General features: G+C 40.2%; 4 protein-coding genes, 1 long non-coding RNA gene and 3 other non-coding genes across 11 annotated transcripts in view; 6 read left to right on the top strand and 2 right to left on the bottom strand.

Annotated features, from left to right (window-relative positions):
- LOC133501721 (uncharacterized) overlaps nucleotides 1–1,378 on the bottom strand; it is a 42,279-nt gene extending 40,901 nt beyond the window's left edge. Inside the window, exons 1-2 of the long non-coding RNA XR_009795257.1 lie at nucleotides 1,274–1,378; nucleotides 792–859 (exon numbers count right to left, since the gene is read on the bottom strand). This is a non-coding gene — a long non-coding RNA (uncharacterized LOC133501721). The remainder of the gene's footprint in view (nucleotides 1–791; nucleotides 860–1,273) is intronic.
- A 173-nt stretch (nucleotides 1,379–1,551) lies between these two features.
- Nucleotides 1,552–3,972, top strand: snapc5 (small nuclear RNA activating complex, polypeptide 5). Of its 2 annotated transcripts, none has more exons than XM_061821607.1 (4): nucleotides 1,552–1,707; nucleotides 2,891–3,011; nucleotides 3,079–3,159; nucleotides 3,278–3,972. In XM_061821607.1, exons 1-4 carry the CDS (start codon nucleotides 1,655–1,657, stop codon nucleotides 3,458–3,460), a joined length of 438 nt encoding a protein of 145 aa, XP_061677591.1. In that variant the 5' UTR covers nucleotides 1,552–1,654; the 3' UTR covers nucleotides 3,461–3,972. The 2 variants fall into 2 exon arrangements, with proteins under 2 accessions (XP_061677591.1, XP_061677592.1); XM_061821608.1 differs by having other exon boundaries at nucleotides 1,635–1,840.
- A 3,413-nt stretch (nucleotides 3,973–7,385) lies between these two features.
- On the top strand, nucleotides 7,386–11,769 carry lctlb (lactase-like b). 2 transcript variants are annotated; one of them, XM_061821604.1, is made up of 7 exons: nucleotides 7,386–7,475; nucleotides 7,562–7,657; nucleotides 8,044–8,098; nucleotides 8,179–8,340; nucleotides 8,627–8,904; nucleotides 8,972–9,098; nucleotides 11,638–11,769. In XM_061821604.1, exons 1-7 carry the CDS (start codon nucleotides 7,386–7,388, stop codon nucleotides 11,751–11,753), a joined length of 924 nt encoding a protein of 307 aa, XP_061677588.1. In that variant the 3' UTR covers nucleotides 11,754–11,769. The 2 variants fall into 2 exon arrangements, with proteins under 2 accessions (XP_061677588.1, XP_061677590.1); XM_061821606.1 differs by lacking the exon at nucleotides 7,562–7,657.
- A 26-nt stretch (nucleotides 11,770–11,795) lies between these two features.
- zwilch (zwilch kinetochore protein) lies at nucleotides 11,796–18,775 on the bottom strand. The gene is made up of 18 exons (XM_061821597.1): nucleotides 18,621–18,775; nucleotides 18,465–18,507; nucleotides 18,296–18,388; nucleotides 18,102–18,226; nucleotides 17,281–17,468; nucleotides 17,121–17,200; nucleotides 16,886–17,041; nucleotides 16,087–16,158; nucleotides 15,912–16,005; nucleotides 14,618–14,670; nucleotides 14,215–14,308; nucleotides 14,054–14,133; nucleotides 13,813–13,969; nucleotides 13,538–13,566; nucleotides 13,328–13,464; nucleotides 13,133–13,228; nucleotides 12,222–12,337; nucleotides 11,796–12,147 (listed from the first exon to the last, which is right to left on the bottom strand). The coding sequence occupies exons 1-18, from the start codon at nucleotides 18,668–18,670 to the stop codon at nucleotides 12,059–12,061; spliced, it is 1,752 nt and encodes a 583-aa protein (XP_061677581.1). The 5' UTR covers nucleotides 18,671–18,775; the 3' UTR covers nucleotides 11,796–12,058.
- Nucleotides 18,776–19,077: 302 nt separating this feature from the next.
- On the top strand, nucleotides 19,078–24,318 carry rpl4 (ribosomal protein L4). 2 transcript variants are annotated; one of them, XM_061821602.1, is made up of 10 exons: nucleotides 19,078–19,236; nucleotides 19,788–19,959; nucleotides 20,048–20,154; nucleotides 20,358–20,496; nucleotides 21,460–21,584; nucleotides 21,786–21,915; nucleotides 23,443–23,599; nucleotides 23,748–23,831; nucleotides 23,999–24,119; nucleotides 24,194–24,318. In XM_061821602.1, the coding sequence occupies exons 1-10, from the start codon at nucleotides 19,234–19,236 to the stop codon at nucleotides 24,263–24,265; spliced, it is 1,110 nt and encodes a 369-aa protein (XP_061677586.1). In that variant the 5' UTR covers nucleotides 19,078–19,233; the 3' UTR covers nucleotides 24,266–24,318. The 2 variants fall into 2 exon arrangements, with proteins under 2 accessions (XP_061677586.1, XP_061677587.1); XM_061821603.1 differs by having other exon boundaries at nucleotides 23,748–23,835; nucleotides 24,003–24,119.
- Nucleotides 20,200–20,298, top strand: LOC133502792 (small nucleolar RNA SNORD16). Its single transcript, XR_009795590.1, has one exon. It is a non-coding gene; the product is annotated as a small nucleolar RNA SNORD16 (small nucleolar RNA).
- Nucleotides 21,295–21,394, top strand: LOC133502791 (small nucleolar RNA SNORD16). Its single transcript, XR_009795589.1, has one exon. It is a non-coding gene; the product is annotated as a small nucleolar RNA SNORD16 (small nucleolar RNA).
- LOC133502789 (small nucleolar RNA SNORD18) lies at nucleotides 23,865–23,932 on the top strand. The gene has a single exon (XR_009795588.1). It is a non-coding gene; the product is annotated as a small nucleolar RNA SNORD18 (small nucleolar RNA).
- Nucleotides 24,319–24,530: the final 212 nt, after the last annotated feature.

Here is a 24,530-nt window from a genome sequence, read left to right as displayed (position 1 = left end):
AATGTGAGGGTCTCAAACAAAACAACCTCATGACTTCTCTGACCCTTTGCTACCCTACGTGGGTATAATCTTTCACTGGAAAATCATCTTTGGTCTCTCTTCATCCCTCCACTTTCCACTCTTACGCTTTGTTTTACTGGGCCAACTGCTCTTCAAAGGTCACCCCCCTCTCGTATATGTCCCTTCCGCCTCCATTCCTCCTCTCCTTTTGGGAGGCCCCTCTTCCAACACACCCAGCAAGGCCGGCATTCCACAGATTGTGGGAGCACCTTCAAACCCTCCGCAAGCATTACAAACAGTGGCTCATAATCTCATATAGGGCAGATGAGCCAGGAATTTAGCTGCCATTAAGCCTCGCTTCGATTGGAGAAGGAACTGTCAGAGGAGCAGAACAATGTACATGATGACAAGATGAAAGAAACTGTGTGTGGGGGGATAACTGTGTCGCATTAGCTACTTCCAAGTGAACGTGGCTCCCTGCGATCCTCGTGAGGATAAGCGGCAAAGAAGATGGATGTGTATATATATATATATATATATATATATTATATATATATATATATATATATATATATATGTGTGTGTGTGTGTGTGTGTGTGTGCGCGCGCGATGTATATATATATTGTGTCTGTGTGTGCGCTGTGATTATTAATCTTCACATCTGGATGGATTTAACCAAGGAGTCATATAAAGAACCTAATGGGCTCAGCTCCTCAAGCATTTTTTGTGACTAATTAAGAGTCATTTCAGGCCGTGTTCACATCAAAGAGTGCCATCTGGGATTTATTACCTTTGCACTTGTTCTCTTTCGATGAAATGGAGGATGAAGGCTGACAAATATTTGCATATGGTGCAGGCCTGAGGAGGAAGGGGGTGAAAATTATATTATTATACGTTGTGCGCCACAAAAAAAAAGTATTGGCATTGCATTTACTTGAAGTCCTGAGAAGGAAAGACAATTAGCACAGTCACAACTAGGCATACAGCGCAATAAAGTTTAATTAGCATTAGCTTGCACACCTTACTTTCTGAAGCCAAGTTGACGTCTAACAGTGTGACCCTTGCATTTTACGAGGGTTACAATTATGACACTGTACATTCGTTACAAATTAGCCTGCTTTATGCTATAATGTTATCCCTTGACACTTCAAATATTTTGGGTAACATGGACGTACATTGGCAATTAAGTCCTGTGCAAAAACTGCTCCATTGTTTTTTTGGTCAACCTAACCTACTGTTTACTACAGTGCGAGTGACATTTATGTCTCTCACCCATGTATGACGTGGTTTCATTGAGTTTTAATTGCCATGTGCAATAAATGTGAAGCTTTCGTCGCGTGATAAAAAAAAAAAAAAGAAAAAGAAAATGGAATTTGTTTCAAAAGGATTTTTGTACTAGGTGCTACTTGCCAGAAGATGTCGCCAAATGTCAAGACGAACTGATGCCGCGTTAATTCCGTTTGGATTGTCGTAACATTTAGCTTCAACAAAATTCCTAATAAGGAACCTTGTATCGTCTCGAAAATTAAAGATGGCATTTAAACAAACTTCTGTGTCCGGAGGGGACAGTTAAAACTCCTGTGGTTTACGTTGCGAATAAACGGAGATGACGCGTGAATACAGGAAGTAAACAGGAAATAGGGAGTTTTGCGCATGAAGGCTTGTCATTCGAATGCTATTTTCAAAACAAAGGCTACGAACCACAGGTTGTTATTTTTTTCTGTCGCCTATTCCGACGATAATAAGCAAGTGTAAAAACGATTGTCAAAAGAGATAATGTTCGTATTCTAATTTGGGAAATAAGCCGTTTTTTTGCGAGCTATCATTCATTCGGAACAGGTATTGTTTCCATTTCATCTCATTTTGGGGAAACCTTATAATTGTTATACTTGAGACCGTGGGTTCATCTTTGTGTTGAAATTTAATGGTGCTAAAGGTTATGCTACATACAACACTCTAATCTAATGTCCCATTGTACTAGTTATGTAAAGCTTTGCTTTTCTCAACATTTTTACGGCGATAGTTATATATATCTGGGGGGTTGTTTTCATTCTTCTTCATTATTTAGCTACCGTTTCACTCGATCGCCTATTTTTTCTGTTACTCCCCTTTAAAATTTTCAGTTCGAATGAACGGCTGTAATTCTCAATAAATATCCATCAGGATACAAAGAAACCATAGTGACGGTTTAGAAATCACAATGTGACACAGTAAAACCGTTCCAGCACAAAAGGGATACAAAACAACATAATGGTTACACAATACCTTTATCCAGAATTTTACTTGCGAGCGTGTGAAGAAAAAAAAACAACGAAATTGTATGTATTCATTTTGTATTCTTCAATCTTCACTCCCATTAAGTCATACTTTAAGTTTATTGTAAATATTGTTCCGCTGTACACTTGTATTCTGTTTAAATTTACGGATAGTACAATGCACAGAGTGAATAGTGTACTCATAGTTATCATACTATATTCCTGAATCATGATACCTGTTCATAGCCAGGAACTGTCAGATGTTTAGTGCATTGCTAGCGGGCACATTTTCATTGTGAAGCAGCCACTAGTTGTCCTGTTCGAACTCTTGGTCTTTCTTAAGTGTTTAATGAAGCAAATGGAGTAGGATTTCTTGTTAGATGTGATGGCCCACATTGAAGGGCAAAACTCATAGTTGGGATTTGAAATACAGACTTTATGACACCAGTCCTGGTACATTTTTATATACAGTCTCATGCCTTACTTGCAGAATATATTTTATGGTCTGTTAAATTCCTGTTTATGCTCTTCTGGTTAAATGCAGTCTACATTGCGTTGCTTTCTGACATATAAATGCATAATACAGTATACTATAAACACAGTTGAATCTAATGTCATCTAAATTCAATTTCAGTTTGTGGAATGCCGGTGTAAAACCAGTAAAGATGCACAGCCGTCTGAAGGAGTTGAAGAAGGAAGAGGAAACTCTCCTCAAAATCAAAATTATGCTACAGGACCAGCTGAACAGGTTAAAGGTGAGAGTCAAATACAAAGTTTTATTTGTGGTCTGTATCATAATGTCATATGTTCAATCTGTCTTAGTTTGAAGAAGGTGCCTTGAGATCAATCATTCGCGCTCAAACGGAGGAAGGCGCACCGGAATGCACATCTCCTGAAATTGAGGTATCATAATGAGAGATTGTCTCGTTGCCAGATGCCATGCAAAATCTATTGACATGCAAAAACTGTATCAAATATCTTGTTTTTTCAATGGTAGTTAACTCGGTTTTTATATCTTCAGGATGTCAACCTCGACGATGAGAACAAGATTAACTGCACTAAGCTTCTGCTGAACACTGCTGCTGATTATGAGATGGAGGAGGAGGAGGAAGAGGATGAAGATGATGACAAGGAAGAGGGAAATGAAGATGATAATGAGTTTGGGTTTGTGCTTGATAGGGATGAAGAAGAAGATGATTACTGAGCTGCTTATTTTCCTTAATGCTGAATCAGTATTCAGTATTTAATCAATCCAACAAGATATATATGTATGTGTTCACCGGTGTAGTATTTTCATTTGAGAAGCTTAAGTTATTGTCACTGAATCTGTGGCTTGTTGGGTTCATGTGTGGTGCTCATAGTATCTTCTCCATTATCTGGTTTTTACCAGGCATTAGGATTTCAATCCAATAAATTGTGCGTGTTTCAAATTTAGTCACACTAAAATAGCCGGAAATGCATAGGTGCTTTTTTTCTATTAATTTGCCTATTAGATGCATTACTTTGACTGAAAACCACAAATTAAATATTAAGATGTGCCTCTCAGCATGAAAACATATGGCTGGCCGTATGAAAAATACCATAAGCACAAAATAATGTTTTGTATGTGTTTTTATGTTCTCAAAGACCCTTTTGTTTTTACATGTATTGCTGATCTGAATTACACAGCAGTGACAACTATGATAGTAAATGATTTTCATATTAAATAATCTGTAAAACCACGCTTGCTCTATTTTTTTTCTGTGTAAGTTCAATACAGCCCCAATGGCGATGTTTTAATTCTTCCTGTACGCTAGGCCAATGCGTTATGCAGTGTAAACACTTTCTGCCAACAAACCATTCAGCATTTTCCTAACAGCTACAACAATGCAGCGAACTTCACAATAGGACCGGCTTTGACAGTCATAGCGGTACCGGCGCTTCACACGTGTCCACTGCTGCAGGACGCAGGCCACAAGAGTGGAGCTTTCCTCTATACGTCTGCACGCACTTTCTCATTTGGTGGGCCACGGTCCTGGGGAAATCACTCCATTTGCACTGGAACAGGACTGAGCACACATCTACAAATGACCTCTTCATAAAATACTCAGGTACTCGGATTGGATCGCATTCAACGCTGGCACGTGTCGCTTTAAAAGGGGGAAGAAACATGAGCGGAGATGTGTAATTTCTCCAAGGCAAAACACATACATTGTATATATTTTTTGTGTAAGAAAAGTGTACTGTATTGACATTAAAATGTGAAGAAAGGAAGTTATTTTTAAGTAGTCTTAAATGGTTGCATTTCACTTAATTCTGTATCGTGGTTGAAGTATTAATGCCTATTTTAAAATATACAATAGAAGCTAGAAGGAAGAAATATGAATATGTGCAATGTAGTAGTGGATAGTTATAAAAAAGTTACATTTTTAAAGTAATCCAGGGTGTTGTGGTGAGCTGTAATAATTCAAAAGGTATGTGCTAAAATTATTTTGTTGAACATATGCGGTAATCTGTACCAAAACAAGTACAGGTAGCACCATATTCAATAAAATACATTGCACTAATCATATCTGTAGGGTGAGGAAAAAAGATGATTATCACTTTTATTTCCAACATGATGTTTTTGCTTAGAGTCGTGAAATCATAGTTGTGCGAGTTCTGTCACCTCAGCAAAATGGCTTCACAGCCCATCGGGTTTGAATGGGCCGTGTAGTTGTGCGTTTGGGATGAGGGACCCCTCACTGACCATCACATGCTTCTATACCATTCTATGGCCACTTCACTTGATTGTGTTCTGTGTCCAAATGTATACATTCTCTCATATGTTGTACATTGCAGTACAGTTCATGTATTGTGCACTTTGTGGACAGAGGTGGAGGAGAACCAGACCCTAAGTGTGCTCCAGGCTGACGAATACAATGTGGTCTGGGTGTGCGCTCAGTGTGTGCCATGTGCTTGTGTTGGTGCTGTGTGTGTCTTCGAATGAGGACTTCGACTGGACAAAGAACGACCACGGCTCCTTCTATTATGGCACTTTTCCAACTGGTAAGATGATCCCAACATCCATCCATCCATTTTCTGAGCAGCTTATCCTCACAAGGGTCACGGGAGTGATGGAGCCAACCCCAAGTGTCATCGGTCAGGAAGCGGGGTACACCCTGAACTGATTGCCAACCATTCTCAGGGCACATAGAGACAAACAATCAATCACACACACAATCACACCTAGGGGCAATTTAGAGCCCCCAAGTAATGCGTGGCTTTGGGGATGTGGGAGGAAACTAGAGTGCCTGGAGAAAACCCACGCAAGCACGGGGAGAACATGCAAACTCCGGGATTTGAACCCCCAGTCCTCAGAACTGTGAGACCAACACTCTACAGCTGTTCCACCGTGCCTGATCCCAACATACTGTACCAATGGTATTTCAACGATAAGTAGACAATATACATTGGGCTTCTTATTTTTTATTTGTTTTATTTATTTTGGCATTCGTTGGAGAAGAAGTGGGACTACAAATTGGTAATCATTTTCTGCGTTTTCAGGGCATTGAATCGATTGAAAAGTGACCGTTCTGTTTTTCTTCTGATGTTTCGCCTCTCATCCAAGCAGGCTTTATCAATCCATGCAACAAGACTTATTTTGGATGCACTTGCTTATGTTTGTGTGGAAAACTCAACAATGTATGGTCCAACTTAAAGGGATGCACCACAGCACGTATGGAATTTCTCTTCTGGAATGCAAAAAGGGGAGCGCACTTCAGCCGCCTGGCTGAGATGCCAATGTCTGTCCACCAGGGTTGTTGGGTGGAAACTCCCTCATTAATTCTACATTCAGTTGCAAAATGATCATCGAGTTACCCAACAGTCAAGGAGGCCATGCTGTTTGTTGAGGGTAGAAGTGAGGCACATTAATGATTATTATGTTTATAACCAAGGAGTCTCAAAAGACTTGCAAGATCCACAGTTGTCAATGATTGAAGACAGCCCCTAATTTACCCCCCACCGCATTTGGGCAAGGAAAAACTCAAAATCCCGTTTGGGGGGAAAGAAGCCTTGAGAAGGGACCACTAGGAAGGAGTTTCCGTCGAATGGATGAAAGGACAGGATTGTAAGTGTGAGATCGGTGATGTCGTAAGGCCCCTTCTCTGTTCAGCAATGGGTTTTCCAGCTTTATGAATTTGGCCTCTATTATCCCTCTTTCAAAACATGTCTTCCCTGTCTGGAATATTATAAGCAGACTTTGTGTGACGAATGCTCGATGCCGATTTGTCTGTCAGGATTTTCGTGGGGTGCCGGCAGTTCAGCCTATCAAACAGAAGGAGCCTGGGATAAGGATGGAAAAGGATTGAGTATCTGGGACGTGTTCAGCCACAAGAGGGGCAAAATTCTACAAAATGACACTGGGGATTCCTCTTGTGAGGGTTACTACAAAGTCAAGGTAGGAGGATCCAGAGAATATGATGCAGTTCACCTAAAGGTCAACATTTTTTTTTATGTTTGGCAGGATGACGTGGGACTGATGAGAGAGCTCAAGTTGAACCACTATCGCTTCTCCATCTCCTGGCCTCGGCTCATTCCCACAGGCATAAAGTGTGAGGAACAACTGAATTACACGTAGACTCGTTCTAATATTTTTGTTGCCTCGTTTAGCTACCTGAGTAGTGCATAGTATGGTGTTTCCTCAAATCAATGCCCTTTCATAGAAGCGAAACTGGTGGTACAAAAAAAAACCCCAAAAAAACAACTGCCTATAATTTCCTTTCTTCTCCATCACAACACACACACCACAAGTACAGCAGATGTGGCGACGGCAAAGTTGACCTTAAAAGAATGCAAAATAGAACAATTTGATTGTGCGGGTGTACTTTGTGAAGATCATGTGATGAATGTGCATATTTTTAATTCACTTCACAGCCGATCATATTAATGAAAAAGGAGTTCAGTACTATGATGATCTGATTGATCACCTGCTGGGCAGCAAGATCACTCCCATTGTGACTTTATATCATTGGGATCTCCCGCAGGTTGGTGCACACAAAATATTAACTGAGCACACTATTTTATGCGGAATAAATGTACTTTTCATTGGGTTCTCTCATCTTTTCTAGGTCTTACAAGAGAGATATGGTGGGTGGCAGAATATAAGCATGGTCGCACATTTCAATGACTTTGCCAACCTGTGCTTTGAACGATTTGGCAACCGAGTCAAATACTGGATTACGTTCAGCAATCCATGGGTATGCTTAGTATGCATTCATCCGTATTCTACAATTCTACTGTATAAAGTCTGACGTGCCAAAAAAAAAAAAAAAATCATCTCCAGTCCGTAGCAGTGGAAGGCTATGAAACAGGTGAGCATGCTCCTGGACTGAGGACGAGAGGAACCGGAGCATACCGGGCTGCCCATCACATCATTAAGGTAGGCCGACCACCTCTTAATTCCAGCACTATCACACACACCATCACAACTGTGCTATGTACACCATTTGTGGCAGTTTAGTATCAACATTTATTTAATAACATGAGAAAAGAAAACATATCACTAAAACACATCACACTTAACAGAGATGCTGACGCTAAGGTGAAGAATGTAAAATATGTATAGTTGAAGTTACTTTGGCTAGTACTACTGATTATGAAGGCCCTGGCCACATTAGAATAATGTGGCAGCACATAAATGTTTTGATGATAAATTAATACAATTTTGTTGAACAGCTATTATTCAAATTTAGTTGCAAAAAGTAGGTCAGTGTTTAGGTCAGATCAAATGATCTTGAATGTAAAATCCTTTTTTCCCCCTTACAGGCTCATGCTAAAGTTTGGCACACATATGACACGCAGTGGAGGGCAAAACAAAAGGGTAGACGATCACTCAACGGATTAAGCGCAATGTTTTGTTCTCGGAATCCCTTTTTTGAGTGCTCCCGTCCGCATTTGCAGGTCTTGTCGGCATCTCCCTGACAGCAGACTGGGGCGAGCCTGTAGACATCAGTAACCAGAAGGACATCGAGGCAGCAGAAAGATACGTCCAGTTCTCTCTTGGCTGGTTTGCAACGCCAGTATTTCACGGAGACTACCCTCAAGTGATGAAAGACTTTATTGGCGAGTTACATCACTGTGCAATGATATATAAAAAAGTTGCAATTCCTCCAGAAATAACCACTGAATGATCTGACAACTGTAGCAGGAAAAACGAAAAAACAAAATAAGGCTATACTGATGGTTAGGGTGGCACGGTGGACTAAATACCTTGCCATAACTGCGCAAATATGAAAAAAAATAATAATTTGAGAAGGGAGAAGGCACTAAACATCCTCCATTATGTCTCTTGCTGTCAATCCTGGCTATATGTCGGCATATCATCGTTAACAGGGTTGTTTTTGCACAGGTAGGAAAAGTGTCCAGCAGGGTCTTGGGGCATCTCGTCTGCCCACATTCTCCCCCCAGGAGAAGAGTTACATCAAGGGTACTTGTGACTTCCTGGGCATCAGTCACTTTACCACACGCTACATCACCCAGAAGAATAACCCATCGGGTCGCGGCACCAGCAGCTTCTTCATGGACCGTGACTTGGCTGAGCTGGTTGACCCGCAGTGGCCTGACCCTGGCTCGGAGTGGCTCTACTCTGTGCCGTGGGGTTTCAGACGCATGCTCAATTTTGTTAAGGTGACCGATGGTGCAACTGGCATCTTCAATGGACCAAAATGTAACCCTGACCTAATTCCTTTTTCAGACTCAGTATGGAAACCCAATTATTTATGTGACCGAGAATGGCGTCTCAGAGAAGATGCAATGCACAGAGCTGTGTGATGTCTGGAGGATACAGTACTATAAAGACTACATCAATGAGATGCTTAAAGGTGAACATGCTAAATGAAGATGCATATGGCGTAAAATGAATTTTCTTCTCATCCTGCTCTTATCTCAGCTCTCAGAGATGGCGTGAACCTCAAAGGTTATACCGCATGGTCCCTGCTGGACAAGTTTGAGTGGGACGAAGGCTTCACTGAGAGGTTTGGCTTGTATTACGTGGACTTCAGGAACAAGAACAAGCCTCGCTATCCTAAAGCTTCTGTTCAGTTTTACAAGCGCATCATCAGCTCAAATGGATTTCCGAATCAGAGAGAAGTAAGAGCCACTCACTATGATGAAACTAAAGAGTTTAACATATTTATTTCCCTGCGTATGCTCACTTTACTTTAATGTCACGCATACGAGATATCAAATGACAACAAGCGATCCCAGAATATCTGACCTATAAGACTCCTTGATACATTTAAAACTATAAACTATACTATACTATAAAACTACTGTTGTGAAATCTAATATGTAGAAAATTAGACTCAATTCAATTTCATACAAGATAAAAAAAAAACCCCACTTATTTCCAGCATTATTTTTCTAAATCGAGTACTTATATTAAATTATATGCATGGTAATTTTATAGTATACTCAATATTCATCCATCCCTTTTCTTAGCCACTAATCCTTACAAGGGTCCCAGGGAGTGCTGGTGCCTATCTCAGCTGTCAACGGGCAGGAGGCGGGGTACACCCCGAACTGGTTACCAGGCAATCGCAGGGCACATGGAGACAGACAGCCGCACTCACAAGCACAACTAGGGACAATTTAGAGTGTCCAATTAATGTTGCATGTTTTAGGGGGATGGACTAACTACCATTATGTACTATAACTACACTAAAGCGCCCGGACAAAACCCACACAGGCACAGGGAGAACATGCAAACTCCACACAGGCAGGTCTGGGATTGAACCCAGGAAATCGAAATCAGAACTCTGACCCCAATGCTTTCCAGCTGAGCCACCCACCATGCTGCCTTCCTATATTTAACCATTATATGGCACATTTTGAAATCTAATATGTAGAAAATTAGACTCAATTCAATTTAATACAAGACACACAAAAAAATCCACTTATTCCAAGCATTATTTTTCTAAATTGAGTACTTATATTCAATTATATGCACGGTAATTTTATCAGTATGTTCAATATTATGATTCATTTTGGCTAATTAGCTGAAAGGTATTGAGTGGTTCTCCTACCTCAGTGATGCTCGCTGAGTCCAATTTGGCCCAATAACCAAATACTGCTCTATTTACATCTATCATTTTAAAATATATGTCCTATAAAAATACACTGTTGCTGCCCATTAAGCTTTTAATTTGTGACAATGTTTTGAGTCCTGTGATGGCTTACATTTCAAATTTTATTGCCATCTTGAACTTTGGAGAAGATATTGTGTATGTCAAATGGATCCTGCTGGCAAATATCATACATGCATGTCGTATAATTTTACAGGTTGAGAACTGGCGGAGGAAGGCTGTGGAGACGTGCTCATCAAGCAACCAGCTCCTAGCTGCAGGTCAGTTTACCTTTCTTAAAAACATTCCTTACCACTAACTACTAGCTGGGGTAAACAAATAAAGATTCTGACCTAAAATGGAAAACTTGAAAGGTGAACTTCAATTAAAAAACTACAATTTGAAAAATATTTGAAACTGCCTTATACACGAAACGTATGAATTAAAAAAAAAAATGACACTGAGCAGAACGCAGACCCCTGCCAAGGCCAAACAATAAACAATTGGAAACCCACCCACCCCCCAAATTGTACACATTCCTTAGTTCACCTGCTTGATTAAGACAGAATTACAGTCAGGAAAATATAATATATAAATAACCTTTCAAAGTTCAATGTGGTCTTTTTGTCATTCAAATGTCCTTGGCAGTGGTTCGTTAAATTTAGTGGTGGACATCTTAAATCTAGCCAAGGAAATCTGAGACATCTTCTTTGTTTGTCCCCCCAGTTAGAAGAAAGGCATCGGAACATGCAGAAAAGCCAAGGGTTTGGCCTGTGCATGATGAAGTTTAGAACTTGATTGAGGGTACAAGTCCTGACTTCACGTGTGTTGTTTTGTGGTCTTGTGTTTCAACATTTTACTCAGTTAACTTGCATGAAGTGTGTCGCCTAACCGTAATTAAACATCTGGCCGCATTTCTTGGTACAGATGGATAGCAATAGAACACAGTTATGGAATTTTGGAGCTGCTTGGTGATGGTGCAAAACCGCTTGTCGCAATAGTTCCTACTAGATGCATGCAGTTCTCAAAGGGTTATCAATTATTGTTAATCAACTCTGAGTTATTTCTCTTTCTTTAATAGAGGATCAGCGGAGTACTGCTGCCAATATTCTAAGACTTATACATGGTAAGACACCACCTGTGCTCCAAAGGGATAAAAATAAGGATACTAAATATTTATTTTTTTCAAAAAATACAAACCCTTTGAGTGCTGTACTTGAGCATCAACACGCTTTAATGGCAGTGTCTAAACCAATGGATCGCTTATGAGTTTTTAAATCATGTGTATTCTTTCCAGACCCACTGACCAGCCACATGGAGATGGTAACTGAGATTGTTGTTCCGACCGTGTGCACACTCTCCATTTTACTGAGTGCCATCTTCCTCATGTTCCTGCTACAGAGGCGGAACTAAATGGTGCAACAATCACAACCCTGCAAAACTCAGACACTCAGAGAAGTGTATCAGATATTTAATGGATTGTGTGTTAACATCAAAACTTAACTTTGACTGAATTTCTATTTGATGTGGAAACAGTGTTTGCGATAACAAAAAAAAAAAGTTGCAACATTTTGAATTTTCTCATTAAAACATTGCTGTGAAATAGCCACATTGTGTTGCTTTGGTTGTAGGACTACAAGAAACAAAAATATCTCCTGTGAGGTTTGTGGTGCAACTTAACAAAACTAAACACCTTTTATATCAGTATGCTGTTACATTCAGGCAACGTTGACAAGGCTGCAGCTCACCAAGGTGGAGAACCAGACAGGTTCTATGCTGTCATCGTTCCCTTTTTTATTTGAATAATCTAAATGGATGAAAAAAAAAAGATGTACATTACTGGTATTTTTAGTTGAATGTGTTGGAGAGGACAAAACTCACCAGCTTCTGAGATGACGTGATCAACCAATGGTCTGTCACTGACTTTCAAGGATGTCATGACCTTGTGAGGCCCTTGCCCACTTGACACTTCCACTTCCCACACTGCTGGATATTCTCTTTGGTAAACATGAATAAACAAAACCACTGAGGGTGTACCCACTGAACACAACAATAAGTACATCACCATCTGTTTAATGCAGCGATTCCCAACCGATGTGCCATCGGATAGTATCAAATATTCCACGAAAACGTTAATTCATTTAAGTCAGGCAGAACAATTCAAGTAGATGCTCTTCCACTAGTCGGCAGAGGCTACAATTTACCTGCACATCTACCTATTGCATCCATCTATTGACAATGAAGTCCTTGACTCAATAAAAGTTGGGAAACATTGAGTTAAGGAGACCAATTATGCGCAAAAATGGTATTCGTTCTTCCTTACCAAAAGAAAAATAAAATACAATTGTGTTCCTGCTCACGGGTCTGCCTTCTCCTCAAACCAAAACCACCTAATTAAGGACACGTGAACGCTGTTGGGTAGTAAAATTGACAAGACGACCAGTGCGTACGATCCCTAATGCAGGTCTGACTATAAAAAGTGGTAACTTTCCTACTTGCAAGTATATTTAAAATAATATGAAGTTTCGTTTTTGGTTGTCCCATTAGGGGTCACACAGTGTGCCATCTCAGATGAATGCTCATATTTGTTTGGCAGTTTTTACTGCCAGATGCCTTTCCTGACGCAACTCCTCCCGGGGAGGGGAGGCCCCAGTGGGATATGAACTCACGACCCCTGGTTTACCAAACCAATGCTTTAACCACTGAGCTATGAAAAGTATAATACAACTGCATTTGCCTCATTTAGATGGATGTAATAGAGCATCCTTTGTATAGGCAGGGGGCTTCCTTACTTCTGGTAGAAATGACTGATCAATGCCGGTTGGATTTGCAGTTTGAACTCATGGTTCTCATTATAGGGGGATGTTTTGTAGTGCTGTAAACACAAGCTGTGAAAACAGAAACTTACATTTAGTGATGGCTTTTTGGAAAAAAAATAATAAAAAAAAAAAATAATAATAATAATGCAATGAGGGAACTTGGCAAACTTTGTAAGGAGGAAGAGTTTGTCGTAGGGCAAACCCAGGAATGTGCTGCAGGTCACAACTATTTCCAGCAGATGGTGCAGTTTCTTCAGTCGGATAAACTGTTCCTGAAGATCAACTTCTGTGCTCAGGTAATAACACTGTATGGAGCCAAACATACTCAATATCTACTCAATATTTACTCTACCGTGAGGAAAATGTCTCCGAGCTTACCAAGTTATTTGGCGTTGTCAGTTCCTCCCCTGAGAAAGAAAGACGCATCATATCATAAAAGGCAATGTTTGAAGCACGAGTTCAAAGACAGACAATTATTTCGTATGTCAAGGAAGCAACGAGTGATTGGCATTTTGACTACATTTCCTCAATTGGCTAAGTTGGAAATTAATGATGAATTTTAATCGCCGATGAGCATTTTCTTCAAAATTCAAACAACAGTTTAAGAGAACCGTGACACAAAATCCAGATTCAGTGTGTTGCTAGGAATATACCAATGAGGTAGTTGAAGTAATCTTTCCTCATCTTGTCTAAGCCCATTTCTAACAACATCTGGACAGGCGTGACCCCTGTAAGCGATACATGCTCGATCTTCTGGTGGTAGGACTGCAGGATGAGTTTGCTGAGAGAGCTGCTATTGTCTCTGTGAATCTGGTGGGAACGCAAATATAAAAAACACTGCACTCAATGACACAGCCTCTCTTTTCTTTTTTTAAACAGTTGAGAGAGCCTTACCCAAGGCTTGATGTAACCATAAGTCAGGGCCTCCATGACCAATTTCAGACTGTCTCCAATGTCTTGATAGCATGTCACACCTGGAATACATATTTTATTGCTGCCTATGTTGTGCTACAACCACACGAATCCAGGTTTCTCTAATGAGGGAACTGACTCACTCTTTCGCATGAGAACCCACAGCTGCTCCACAAAATCCAAATCGCCTCGTTCCAGAAAAGACTTATAAAGTGGAGGGTCGCTTTCAGGGTTTCTCTTTTGAGGGGGGCGGGGGGGGGGAACAGTGCAGATGGGGTGGGAATTTATTGAGGGCGCTCAGTGAAAAGGTACTACGGTAAGTTTTTAAAAGCAGAGCAAAATTCAGCGGACAAAAACATTTTAGAAATTGCAAATACTGTTCACAAATCTGTGCTGTAAATAAGACATAGTAAATCATTTTTCGCTTTCTTATGAGAAGCAAGTATTTATCTATTTGATTTTCATCCAAAAAGATCATTTTTAAATTCCAGGAAGGCACAAAAGGCTACAGATATTTTCTACAAAAAATGTTATGGCTTACTGTACCTCTGCTGGCTTTGAAGCCTGCTCCTGTTGCAACCTCATGGGACTCTGCAGCTCTTAAAGAAAATAAACAGGATTATCATATGTCTAACAGTAAAAAAATTAAAATTAACTACATGAATATAGTGCCGTGACATTTCCTTCTGCTCATTTTTTTTTTTTTTTTTTGCAGCTTCCCCATTGCAATGTCATAATATAACACATACGGGCAATTTAGCTTCATCAATCATCCTCTCACACTTGTTTTGGGGAAATGCAAGGAAAAGGGAGTATGCGGAGAAAACCCACGCGTGTACGGGGAGAACATGCAAAATCAGGCAAAGGTGGGGTTGGGATTTCAACCTCGGCCCTCAGAACTGTGAGGCAGACGTTCTAATCAGTTGTCCATTGTACCGCCTTCAAAAGATAAACTACTGCCAGAATATGTGTGCCCATACTAAGTTTATAAACAATTAATGTTCATGCAAACATATGCATTTGTGTGTGGTATGTAGTGAACAAATACACACACAACTCTGAGTGCTGACCTCTTAACGATGCTGCAGTCAAGTGAGCTCTTGATCTCCTGCCCTTAGCCTGCTAGCTCATAAGTGCAAATGTAATAAACAGTTAACTTTCTCTGTGTCCCAGTTGTATGCCTCTATGGAGCCAACATCGTTCTTCCACCGCTTGGTGGGTTGTGAGGGTTCTGACAGTTGTTCCACAACAATAAAAATGTAGTCCTCTGTCCATTGCAGGGAACGACAACCCATTCCAGTCTGCCTCTGATTGGCTCGCACCAAGGATTCATAAATTGGATTCACTCTGTGTATAGCTTCACCACACACAAATGCACACACACACAGCAGGTCTTAAATCATGAGTATATGGAAATGGAATGAGAATGAATATGCTTTGTGTTCCTGTGGGTTGCACATGAAACAAGATCCCTGTCAAACCTCATCTTAATTTTTTGGCGAAAAAAAAAAACAATGATTGGCATAACTAAGGAAAATATTGTATGGACTGACAAGACGAAAGTTGAACTTTTGGAAGGTGTGTTGCATGTGATGAGAACGTAACTCAGAATTTCAGAAAAATAATCTCATGTCGGAGGTGCGACATGATGATGGCAGCGGACTGAACAACTTTTGCTGTAATTGATTTAACAATTAATTCAAAATTGAAAAACTGCATTGTTTACTTTCGTTACCTTTGTCTGATATTTACATTTGTTTCATTATCCTAAACATTAAAATGGGTAAACCATGCGAAATGATTATTTGAGAAGAAAAATACAATTATCATGGCACTGTACCTTCAAGGTATTCCTTGGTCAGATCCACTGTTGACTTGCTTTCCAAAGGATCCAACCACTCCATCTCACTTGTTCTCAAGCCATCAGCAAGAACCTGAAAGGGCAAAAAAAAAGAATAGTTAACTAACAGCTGAGTAGCAATATCGCAATAGCACAGTATTGGCGGAAGACAAACCTGAAGAAACTGCAGCTCCTTGAACATTTCAAACATTGGGCTCCTCATATCTCCGCTAGCAACTCTGATATTCTGGAATATTTTACAGTGTGATTAAATATCCATCCATCCATTTTCTGATCGACTTATCCTCACAAGGGTTGTGGGAGTGCTGGAGCTTATCCCAGCTCTCATTGCGCAGCAGGCAGGGTACACCCTTAACTGGTTGCCAGCAGATCGCAGGGCACGTGGCGACGGACAACAGTCACACTCACAATAAGAATCCGCATTAATAGCCAAGTGTGTAAAAACACACAAGGAAATTTTCTCCGGCAGTCGGTGCTGCCCTTGTACGACATTCAGAAAAAAAATCAGTCACAGTCAACAATCACACCTAGGGGCAATTTAGTGTCCAATGAATGCATGTTTTTGGGATGTGGGAGAAAATCCACCCAGGCAGGAGAGAACATGCAAACTCCACACAAGCGGGAGTGGGATTTGAACCCTGAAATCTGTACCAAAATTTAAAATTGTCATAGATCATAAATGATTTTTGTGTTACAAAACGTGAATAGTTGAAAATCAGGTTACCCTTGATTTCTGATTCCAAAACTAGTTTATAAATTGATGATGTGATGATTAAATATTTTTGTTCCAAACATAATGGCCCTCCTAGGGAAACCACAACTACAACGCAGCCCGCGAGAAAAATTAGTTTGACACCCCTGCTCTACAGCTATACCACCATGCCACCCTATGAGTAAATATGTAACTTTTTTTATTAAGAGCACTGTGACATTTGAATGTGAGCGTGTCTTACTAGTGTGGCTGTAGAAGAGAGCGGGGGTGTCTCAAGGACACGGTCAACGCGGCTCCACTTGAAATCCACTGTCATGCTACTTTGTGATTCAATTATAGTGTTTTCAACAACAGTAGAACCAAACATGACGAAGTGGGCACTTCCTTTAATTACCATCTAGAGGCAATCACAAAAGGAGTCATATAATGTGAGCGAAAATTCAAAATACAATACAGTAGATAGGATGGTGCTTTACCGTGGATGGGTGGTGCCTTTTCTTATGTTCTCGTTTTAGTTCATCTAAAGTTATGAGTGCACTTTTGTTCACAACAGGGCCTAAAAATTCAAGTGGAAGAAAAAACATTACACATTGGGGTGATTTGTTTCAAGATGAATCGAGTCATTCAGCCATATACCTGTGTACGTGACAGAGTATAATTTTACACCACAAACTTTACTGGCCGCACAGACACCCTCAGCTCCAAACCAGATTGTACGAGCCGGATCTGACATGTCACATCGTACCCACAAAGGGCGCAGGGCAGGATCATCCACAGAATGAATGTTGGCATTTTGAGATAATGTGTACAAAGAGAGGAGCTGCCTTTAAAATAAACACAAACCAGAAAAAGAAAAACACTTGGCTCACAGGTCACTGACATCATTCTAAAAGGTAAATACTCGCAGAGCTTTATAGAAATGAAGTGCTGCATAATCATCCATCCATTCATCCATTGGGAAGGGAGTTGCTGTATGGACTTTATACTATCTAAAGAGGACCATCACTTTGTTCTGTCTCTCACTATGCCTCACTGGTATAAATGGAAGAACAAAGAAACATTATTTATCGTAAATACTGTATATATTTTTTGAGCAACTAAGTACAAAAGTATATACAAAAAAATGAACAGGTTATTTAAATACTCATTCCTCCATCTTTTGATTGGATCACTTATCTTTTTTTTAAACTCACCGATCAGTGATTTACCCTAAACATCCTGATCGTGTCAAGCCTAAATAATTAATAATGATATATAATTAAAATTATAATTATAATTGTTATGAAGAATGATCAGTTTCTTCACACAGAGGAATGTAAACACGTACAATTATAGATGATTTGAGCAAATTTCAGATGAGTACGTCAAACCTATGGAATCAACAGTTCCCAAGATGTACCTCTTCACTTTAGAAAAACATTGGTGAGTTGCAGACTCAATTTATTGGCATTAATCACCTTGCTTTTCCGATGGTGAGAGGCTGTGGTGCCAATTCCGGTTGAAGCGCAGTCAAAACATCGCCAGCAGAGCCGTTTGACATCTCAAGCGACAACTCTTCATCGGAGTCATTCAGTTTAGGAACCTTTCAGAAGAGACAATAATAGTCATAATCCGACAGGGGCAACATAGATTTCCCTTGAGAAGTGCCCACCGTTTTTTCACAAATAAAGATTTCCTGGTCCCCGGAGTCTAAACTCAGCGCTGGAATCTCCTTTCCATCCTTCTTCCATATTCGGATCTCATCCTGAAAACAAAAGGTGCTCACGACTTAAATTACAAAAATGATTGGAAAAATCGGCATCGACAGAAAATTGATATACCTCATAAGTGCACGAGTCATTGTTTTTATCCTCTTGAAAGGCCCTATGAACAGTAAACAACACATAATTCAGTGTACTTTCTACCCAAAGGATACCAAAACAAAGCTTTTGAAACATTTCAACAGTGGATACCGTAGAGTGATACGTAAAACCAACCTCAGTGTATTAAAAAACTCTTCCAAACGTGATAAAACTTTGGTGGCCATCGGGGATAAACACACTTTTTGGGGGGAGCCCAACTTGCCTGCCTGCTGCTAGTTTGAGTTTGATCCTCGCGCGCTCTGCTCAAAATGACGTCAAAAGGTCAGAGTTCGTCACACATACTCAGACTTTCAAATAAATAATGTGACAAGTGAATACATTCTGGAAAATTATACCATGTAAATCAGTGTATTTTTATTGCCACTGGAGAAATTAACCTATTACATTAAATAATGTTGTCATATTCAGAAAGTACTTCCGTTTCTCTGTCCACGTTCGACATGGTGAAAGAAATAGTCCCCACGAAAGACACCAAGTCAGACGGACACATTTTTATGTAGAAGGGATAAAATCGGAACGAAATTGATAAAAGGCTGCTATAAAATTAAAAAAATGTATTTTGGTGCTGTGAAATTGGGTTTGTCAACATAAAGCTTTTGGCGGAAGTGGTGTTCGTTTCGGCGGAGGCATAAACCTTGGAGGACGGAGTACATACTTCCTTTTTTTTCTGTGGCCGCCATCGTGAGAGGAGCGTGGTTCTCGGCGAGCCGAAACTTCAATAAAGATTATGGTGAGAGTCCCCAGCAATATTGTTTTTTTAACGCAAATGTCGTGTTGTTGTGAGCGCTGTATTTTAGCGTGTTCATATTTTTAACTAATGAAAGTTTGGAGCGGCACTCCTCCCAGCCAGAGCAACCAGCACGAGGGAGCCATTTTGAACTAGTCGTGTGCCACTCTCATAATGACACGTGTGCCGGCTTTTTCGTAATTATTCTACGGCGACCAAATAATTCAGATTTACAATAAATGCCAGACTAGCTATTTGCTGCTCTTATGTAATTTATATATTATGTTTCGGCAAAGTCTCAAATTAAATACCATACAGGTTACAGCGCTACGTGGGCTAACTAGTGTGAGCTAAGAGGCCCTGTTGGTCTTGATTTCGAGAAATTACACTCTGTGCGCGAAAATAAGTCAAAGGTAACTCGGATTTTGATTATTCTTAAAGTAGGTTGTGTAGACACAAAATTTCATTAAGTTGATGCCAATTATAGCTACATACTAACTCAGTGTACACGTAGTATCCACATTGCTGCTGAATCAAATGGTCTTTCTTTGTAGGCCTGTGCCCGACCTCTCATCTCGGTTTATTCCGAGAAAGGAGACTCTTCAGGCAAGAATGTTTCCCTGCCTGCAGTGTTCAAGGCTCCCATTCGCCCTGATGTTGTGAATTTTGTGCATACCAACATGCGCAAGAACAATCGCCAGCCCTATGCAGTCAGTGAACTTGCAGGTTGGTGCAAAAACAATAAAAATACGTTCGGTACTAAACTATAAAACTCTTATACAATGATGAAAGTTATGCAGTAACTTTATTTTAGGCCACCAGACCAGTGCCGAGTCCTGGGGTACAGGTAGGGCTGTGGCCCGTATCCCTCGTGTGAGGGGTGGTGGTACTCACCGTTCTGGCCAGGGTGCTTTTGGAAATGTATCCTTTTTGGAGAGATTGCAACTGCACAATAATTGTCAAACTTGCACTGATGGTGTAATTTGCGTCCGACACTGTGCCCAGTGACAGAATGCCTGCTGTCAAATACTGGCTCGGTTGACTGACGAACATTGTTTCTGAGCATGCAATTGTATTTAAGTACTGTGGCAGTGTTTGCTTAATGGCCTTAATTTTACTGCAAGATGTGTCGCGGAGGGCGCATGTTTGCCCCCACCAAGACCTGGCGTCGCTGGCACCGCAGGATCAACACGACCCAGAAGCGTTATGCCATCTGCTCTGCTCTGGCTGCAACTGCCATCCCTGCGCTTGTGATGTCCAAGGGTGAGCCCAACCTTAAATGGATCCCAATCCTAAACTGATGTTTTAATACTACTGCTAGTTAGTACTAGGCCTTACACAATCAGGATTTTTGGGGCCGATCACAAAGTTTACAAAAACGACAACTGAGGGTCTATCCGATCACAAGATGGAGCAGTGAGTCAATTTAAATGACCCGTTTATTTATGGTATATATGTTTACTTAATTGTGCAAAACATATTTTCAATAAATATCCATTCATGCCAGTGAGGCATAATGACAGAGATAACGAAGTAATAGTCTTCTATTAGATGGCAGTGTGTACATCCAATTACATAAAATACTTTTTGTGACATTTTTGACAAAGGTTGGAATTTCCTGCTCTGGTAAATGTGTTTTGTCAACAGAATGGCTGCATGTTTATACACAACCACGAGTACTAGAACTAGCTTGCTAGGCTATGTAACATTTTGTTCCATGCTTGTGAGCCGTATTGTATTTAAAAGTATACGAACATACCTCATGCAAGCCTTACACAAACATTCCCGCCTATAGAACCCAATGTTCTTAAAAACCGGGATAGGGTGGTGTCAGAATACAAGAATTTATTACGGTAGTCTGCGATAGTGCAATTGTGAGAGCAAATTTGTCTGATCCGCACGTTACATGCTGTCTCATCTATGCTATACGATTTTTATAGAGCCAATCAATGACGTAACTGATCAGATTGGCAAATGTTGACAAACCCTATCAGCATAAAATGCTCATGACCAACTGATACCGATCTCACCGATTAAAATTGGTGTAAAATCTCCTTAACTTGCCATGATGGTGTAATTTGCGTCTGACCCTGTGATCAGTGACAGTTGCCTGCTGTCTCAAAGCTGTCACAGGGTGGTGATGTGCATTGAAATCTGAGCAAGTTCAGCCAAAGTCTTTATAGTCATGGTCTTGTCTGCCAAATGTTGACATGACATCCTCTGCAGGACACCGAATTGAGGAAATCCCTGAAGTCCCTCTAGTGGTTGAAGACAAAGTTGAGGGCTACAAGAAAACCAAGGAGGCAGTACTTCTGCTAAAGAAGCTAAAAGCCTGGAATGACATAAAGAAGGTAGTATCAAATTCCAAGGATTATATTGAAGACTATTTTATGTATTACACAGATTACTTGTCTTTTAAGCACCATATTGTCACTTGACAAACTGCTCAATGGACATGGATGATTGGATAGAGGTGCATAGCGTTTTTTTATTTTTTGAGTGCAACAGTTTTGGGAGTCCTCTGCCTAACATTGTAATCCTCCAATCATCAGGTCTACGCCTCCCAGCGCATGCGTGCCGGAAAGGGTAAAATGAGGAATCGACGACGCATTCAACGGAGAGGGCCCTGCATCATCTATAACAAAGATGCTGGTGTCACCAAGGCTTTCAGAAATATTCCTGGTAAGTGTTCATGGTTTCATATTCATTTTCCAGTTTTGCGTGGTGAAATTCATCATAATATTCATCAGAGGCTACTGAAAAATACAATTTTCTCATCTCTTCCCCTTGAGTTAATCGACATTTTTCTTACACCAGAGTTTGAGTCACTTAATTTTCACTGTCCCAAGCGTCCCAATCCGATATCTCAGCATTGGCTTGACAAAACAAGAGCACATCCAAATTCTCAACTATTTAGTTTTACTTGAATTGAGAGGTCCCAACGTACCTTTTTAATGTTATAAGTGCATTACAGCAATGGTTAAAAACTGTTATTTCTGTCGCATACAATCCGTCCCTTAAAAAAAACATATACAAATTTCAGTATTGTGTTAAACTAAAATTTGAAGTTGCACTCTAGGTCCGAAATGGCAAATCAACCAATTTCACACATTGTAACACTTTAAAGTATGTGTTTAAAGGAGGTATGGTACTGATGTCAAACACAAGCCCCCAGGGGCAAATCTGGCCTGCTACATAATTATGTTGCCCGCAGAGGAAAATCATCTGTCACATTCTGTGATTCTTGTGAGAATTTGTACCAAAATTTCAAATTGTCATATCATAAATAACATTAGGACATAAGTTTTGTTTTTTTTTTTTTTTTTTTTTTTGTTATCAAACATGAATAATAGTTGAAGGCCCATCGCCCTTTTTTTTTTTTTTTTTTTTATATATATAATTTTGGTTGCCAAGCATTCTTACGTCAAATGGGATGTGGCTGATGTCCGGAGTAGTTTTTAATCGCTGCCACAATAGCAGACCCTGGCAACGACAAATGTTGTTCAAGCCATTTCAGTTGGAGCCAGTGTGTAATCAAGAAAATAAGGGGAGAGAGGAAGAAATGAGGATAGAGAGAAGTTGTGAAGAAACTCGAGTTGGTGATTTTCAGTGGCGTATTTGTAGCTACTGCTTGCCAATGCCGACCAAGAGAATATCTGTTGTAAAGCGTTAAGTTTCGTTTCTGCTTCTGACCACAGTACTTTAGTTTTGTCCAGTGTTATAAATGTATTTAGTAATAACAGTAAAGTTATATGCATACCTCCATCTATTATACAAGCTTATCCTCAGTCGCAGGGGTGCTGGAGCCCATCCCTGCTAACTTCGGGGTTAAAGCCAGACTTCACCCTGGACTGGTTGCCAGTCAGTCGCAGGACACACATTCTCCCTAATTTTTTATTTTCCACTGCTAACTTGATTCAGTGACACTTTTGATCTGAAACACAAATGTCTTAAAGGAATTGGAACCTTGTCATTCAAATACTTTTGGAGGAGTGTGTGTGTGTGTGCATTGGCAGGGTCCAAATATGTGGTCAAATATATTTATACCTCGGGATTGTTAAAGTGATGCCCTTTGTATTTTTTTTTTTAAAACCCAATTTCATCAGCACAAATGTGATTGAGAATTGCGTCATGATCAGATAGGAACAACTCTAGTTATTAAACAAAATTTTGAGTTCATAGTTGAATGAAATTGGACTTGTTTTGCAGGCATCACTCTCCAGAACGTGAACAAGCTTAACCTTCTGCGACTGGCCCCCGGCGGTCATGTTGGTCGCTTCTGCATCTGGACTGAGAGCGCTTTCCGCAAGCTGGACAACTTGTACGGCACCTGGCGTAAACCTTCCTCCCTTAAGGTCGACTACAAGTGAGTTCCTTGTTGGATTAGTGGAATGAGCTTTTCAACTTTGTCCATTTTTGACACTTGTGATAATGAAATTCTGATTTTATTTAATTACAACATTGATTTAACTTTATATTGTTGAGTAATTTTATTAGTAATCATCCGATTTCAGCTTGCCCATGCACAAGATGACCAACACAGACCTGAACAGGATTCTGAAGAGTGAGGAGCTCCAGAAAGCACTTCGTGCACCCAGGCAAGTGAACATTTGTAATCTTCTCTGGTTTTGAAGCCATGATGATACTCCTACTTCAGGTCCGTGTTTCTGAATCCTGATAAGTTGGAAGTCCTGAGCAATGCCTTGACTCAAGGACTCCACTTTAAATGTATTGGCATTCATCATTGTATTCCCTCTCCTTGCAGGAAGAAGATCCGCCGCAGAGTCCTGAAGAAGAATCCTCTGAAGAACATGAGGGTAATGTTCAAACTGAACCCTTATGCCAAGACTGCCAGACGTCATGCAATTCTCAAGCATGATCCCAAGGTAGGAAACTAGCAACTACTCTTGCAGCATAAACCTTGTATTTGTATCTGATTGAAATTGTTGAATTCCAACAGATCAAGGCTAAGATGCTGAAACCCAAGAGGAAGCCTGGAAAGAAGGGAGCACCCAAGAAACTCAAGGCTTAAATTTTTACCCGACTGGAGTTTATTAAACAATAAATACGTTTGGTTCAAATCAACAGTTTTATGCTGTCCTTGACACTTTGATTCTAGCATTTGATGTACACAAACTGTTATAGAATTCAAGGTGGAAATGCACTAGCTGTGCAGTATTCCCAAATTCACTTAACCATAGTATTTAACCACTTTTCTTGCCAGCTCACTAATAAATTATGTAACTGTCAAAAGCTTTTAGCAGAGTTTAGTGATTTAAGTGTAATCTTTCAACCAA

The sequence above is a fragment of the Syngnathoides biaculeatus genome, chromosome 6, assembly GCF_019802595.1.
Source record: "Syngnathoides biaculeatus isolate LvHL_M chromosome 6, ASM1980259v1, whole genome shotgun sequence".
Classification (NCBI taxonomy): Eukaryota; Metazoa; Chordata; class Actinopteri; order Syngnathiformes; family Syngnathidae; genus Syngnathoides; species Syngnathoides biaculeatus.
The sequence above is the reverse complement of the archived record's forward strand: the minus strand, read 5'-3'. Positions and strand labels throughout refer to the sequence as shown.